The sequence below is a fragment of the Microtus ochrogaster genome, chromosome 5 (genome assembly GCF_000317375.1).
Source record: "Microtus ochrogaster isolate Prairie Vole_2 chromosome 5, MicOch1.0, whole genome shotgun sequence".
NCBI lineage: Eukaryota > Metazoa > Chordata > Mammalia > Rodentia > Cricetidae > Microtus > Microtus ochrogaster.
Window position 1 is genome coordinate 38,178,367 of NC_022012.1, and position 2,759 is coordinate 38,181,125.

The 2,759-nt window shown below is 50.7% G+C and overlaps 1 protein-coding gene across 2 annotated transcripts in view; it reads right to left on the minus strand.

Moving 5' to 3' along the window:
• The window catches only part of Hinfp (histone H4 transcription factor), a 12,595-nt gene that overhangs the window by 2,737 nt on the left and 7,099 nt on the right, over window positions 1-2,759 (minus strand). Inside the window, exons 3-9 of one of the 2 annotated variants that reach the window (XM_026779442.1) lie at window positions 2,216-2,445; window positions 1,858-1,969; window positions 1,524-1,676; window positions 1,006-1,083; window positions 801-921; window positions 577-715; window positions 378-502 (exon numbers count right to left, since the gene is read on the minus strand). In XM_026779442.1, coding sequence (XP_026635243.1) covers window positions 378-502; window positions 577-715; window positions 801-921; window positions 1,006-1,083; window positions 1,524-1,676; window positions 1,858-1,969; window positions 2,216-2,445 — 958 coding nt within the window. Of the gene's footprint in view, window positions 1-377; window positions 503-576; window positions 716-800; window positions 922-1,005; window positions 1,084-1,245; window positions 1,470-1,523; window positions 1,677-1,857; window positions 1,970-2,215; window positions 2,446-2,759 lie in introns of those variants that run through there. The other variant, XM_026779443.1, reaches the window with a different exon arrangement.

A 2,759-nucleotide genomic window follows, 5' to 3' on the forward strand; every position in this document is an offset into this window, starting at 1 on the left:
AAAAAAAAAAAAAAAAGTCTGTCATCATTGGGCGGTGTTGGCACACACCTTTAATCCCAGCACCCAGGAGGCAGAAGTAGACATGAGTTCAAAGCTGGCATAATCTACAGAGCAAGTTCCAGGTCAGAGATACATAAAGAGACCCTATCAAGACAGACGGACAGACAGACAGACAGACAGAGTCTGTCGTATGACTCAGGGTGTAAATACTTGCCATGTATGCCTGATGACCTGAGTTTAGCATTTAGAACCCACACAAAGGTAGGAGAGAAACAATTCCACAAGTTGTGTCCCGACATTTACAGGAGCACGGCACCCCCCAAATACTGACAGCAATAAACAAAAACAAGGAAAGTATCGTGGGGATTTATACATACCGAAAACGAGGGTGTCCCGATGGCCACTTGAACTGGTGCTTCTTGCGAAGGTGCACAGTGAGGTTGTTGCCACGTGTGAAACATTTGTCACAGACATGACATTTGTACCTTGGCTCTGAGTCTCCCTGACAAGGAAGAGAAGGCACTGAGGTCAGCTCTCCACTCACACGCCTGAGAAGCCTCCCCACCTGGCACTTACTTCATGCACTTTGCGGTGATGGGACTTGATGGAGCTGAGAGAGCGAGCACTGAAGCTGCAGTTCTCGAACTCACACCTGTAGGCTGACTCCTTGCTGTGGGTGTCCAGGTGCTTCCGGAGGTCAATCAAATTCTTGCAACTGCCAGGAGAAATCAGGAGGGGGTTGAAGAGCAGAGAGAACCCTGAAACCTAAGCCCTGGATTTTGACCCCCAGGTCACCTCACCTGTAGTCACAACAATCACATTTAAAGGGCCGGTCGTCACTGTGTCGAAAGCGCATGTGATTTCGGAGGGAGGAAGGCAATGGGCAGGTCATGTCACACAAAGGGCATTTATAGTGATTCACTGAGGAGCAGAGAAGAAGCTATGACCTGTGGACTCACAGGACCTCAAAGGGAGGGCAGGGAGGCTTGGATGCAGGCCACTCACCATGATTCCGCATGTGGTCACGCAACAGCCTCTCTGTGGCAAACCTCTTAGAACAATGAGAGCACTGGAAACGCTGCTCTGGGGTGGAGCAGACAAAACAAAGGACGACTGATGAGAACAGTGAGGGGCAGAGGAGGGGGAGCCATCCCAGACAGAAGGGAGCCACCCAAGGGTCAAAGGTAAGCTACGGGTGGGATTTGTAGTCCAGACCTGAGTTAGAAGCCCAGCTTTACCACTTACTAGCTGTATGATCTCAGGTAAGTGATTTAACCTCTCTGAGCCTCAGTTTCCTCATCTGTAAAAAGGGGAATAAGAAGCCTACCTCATGGGGCTGTTGTGAGGATTCCTGAGATAACTGATACCACAAACCTAAGTGCTAACCAATGTCTAAGAGAGGTCTAGGAGGTGCCTGGTCCCAAAAGGAGAAGAGGGCCAGGGTACAGATCTCCCAGCAGCACCTCCCCTGGGAATATACTCTCGTCTTTAAATAAGATAGCCCATGAGCTCCAGCTGCTTACGATCCAGCGAGGTCTGGCGACGGATGTGATCTAAGAACTTGGTGTTGTTGGCAAACATGCCCCCACAGGTGGGACAGGCCACCACCTTCTCCTGGGTATGGCTGCGGAGGTGTTCTCGAAGTTTGCAGCGGTCTTTGAAGGTACAGGTACAGTCTGGGAAGGAAGATCTGATCATGTTCCATCCCTCAATCCCCTTCCCCAACTTGGCTCTGGTACCCCCAAGTTTCATCGGCCAGCAGCCTTTGTCTTGTAGGATGGTCCCATCCCTGGCTCCTCTAGACCCTTAACACCTCCAGAGTTTAAAGCAGAGATCAGAGCAGATGGGTGGCCCTACCTTTCCAGCCACACAGCACCACATGGTTGTCCTTGCTGACAGCTTGGTATTCACAGCACAGGCTATGCGCATCCACGTGCCGATAGAACCACTCAGGATTGTCGAAGGTACTCTGTGCCAGGGCAACTTGGGGTGAGGACTCACAGTGGTTAGAGGGACTCTTACCCATGTCAAGAGGGGGCTTTTAGCTCTCTCCTTAATCACCTTCTGGGAATGGGAAAGTTTTAAGATAAAGGTGTTACACAAGAATAGAGGGGAGATGCTAGTAGGAGTCTCTGAAACATGAGGCACCCCGGAAAGCTCTTGAGTCCAGATCCCCAGCTTCCTTCCACCCCTATTTCTGGCACTGTCTGCTGACCTCGCAATGTTCCCATAGACACAGGAAATGGTCAGGGATGTCAGGGATGACGTTCCGGCTCTGGAAGTCCAGGATGCAGGGGCTGAGGTCAGCTTGGCTTTGCAAGGCTTGCAGCCCCCACTGTTTCAGCTTGGTGTGATAGCAGTGGAAGTAGACATGGCGAGTGAGGTCAGCAGAATTGTCCAGAGAGCAAAAGCCACACTCCTGCCACAAGCAGGAGAATTCTTCTTCTGCAAAAAGGGGTTTAGAAGGAATGGTCTGATACTTTCCAAGGCTCAATTCACTTTCCATCTGAGACATTAAGCAGGACTCTGACCAAATCACCAGTTCATTCAGTATATAACAGAATGAATCAGGTATGGAGTCCCAGTCCTTGTCCTCACAAGGCTTTCAGTCGGAGACTTAGTAAACACACCTACAAAACTACAACTAGTCGGGCGGTGGTGGTGCACGCCTTTAATCCCAGCACTCGGGAGGCAGAGGCAGGCGGATCTCTGTGAGTTCGAGACCAGCCTGGTCTACAAGAACTAGTTCCAGGACAGGC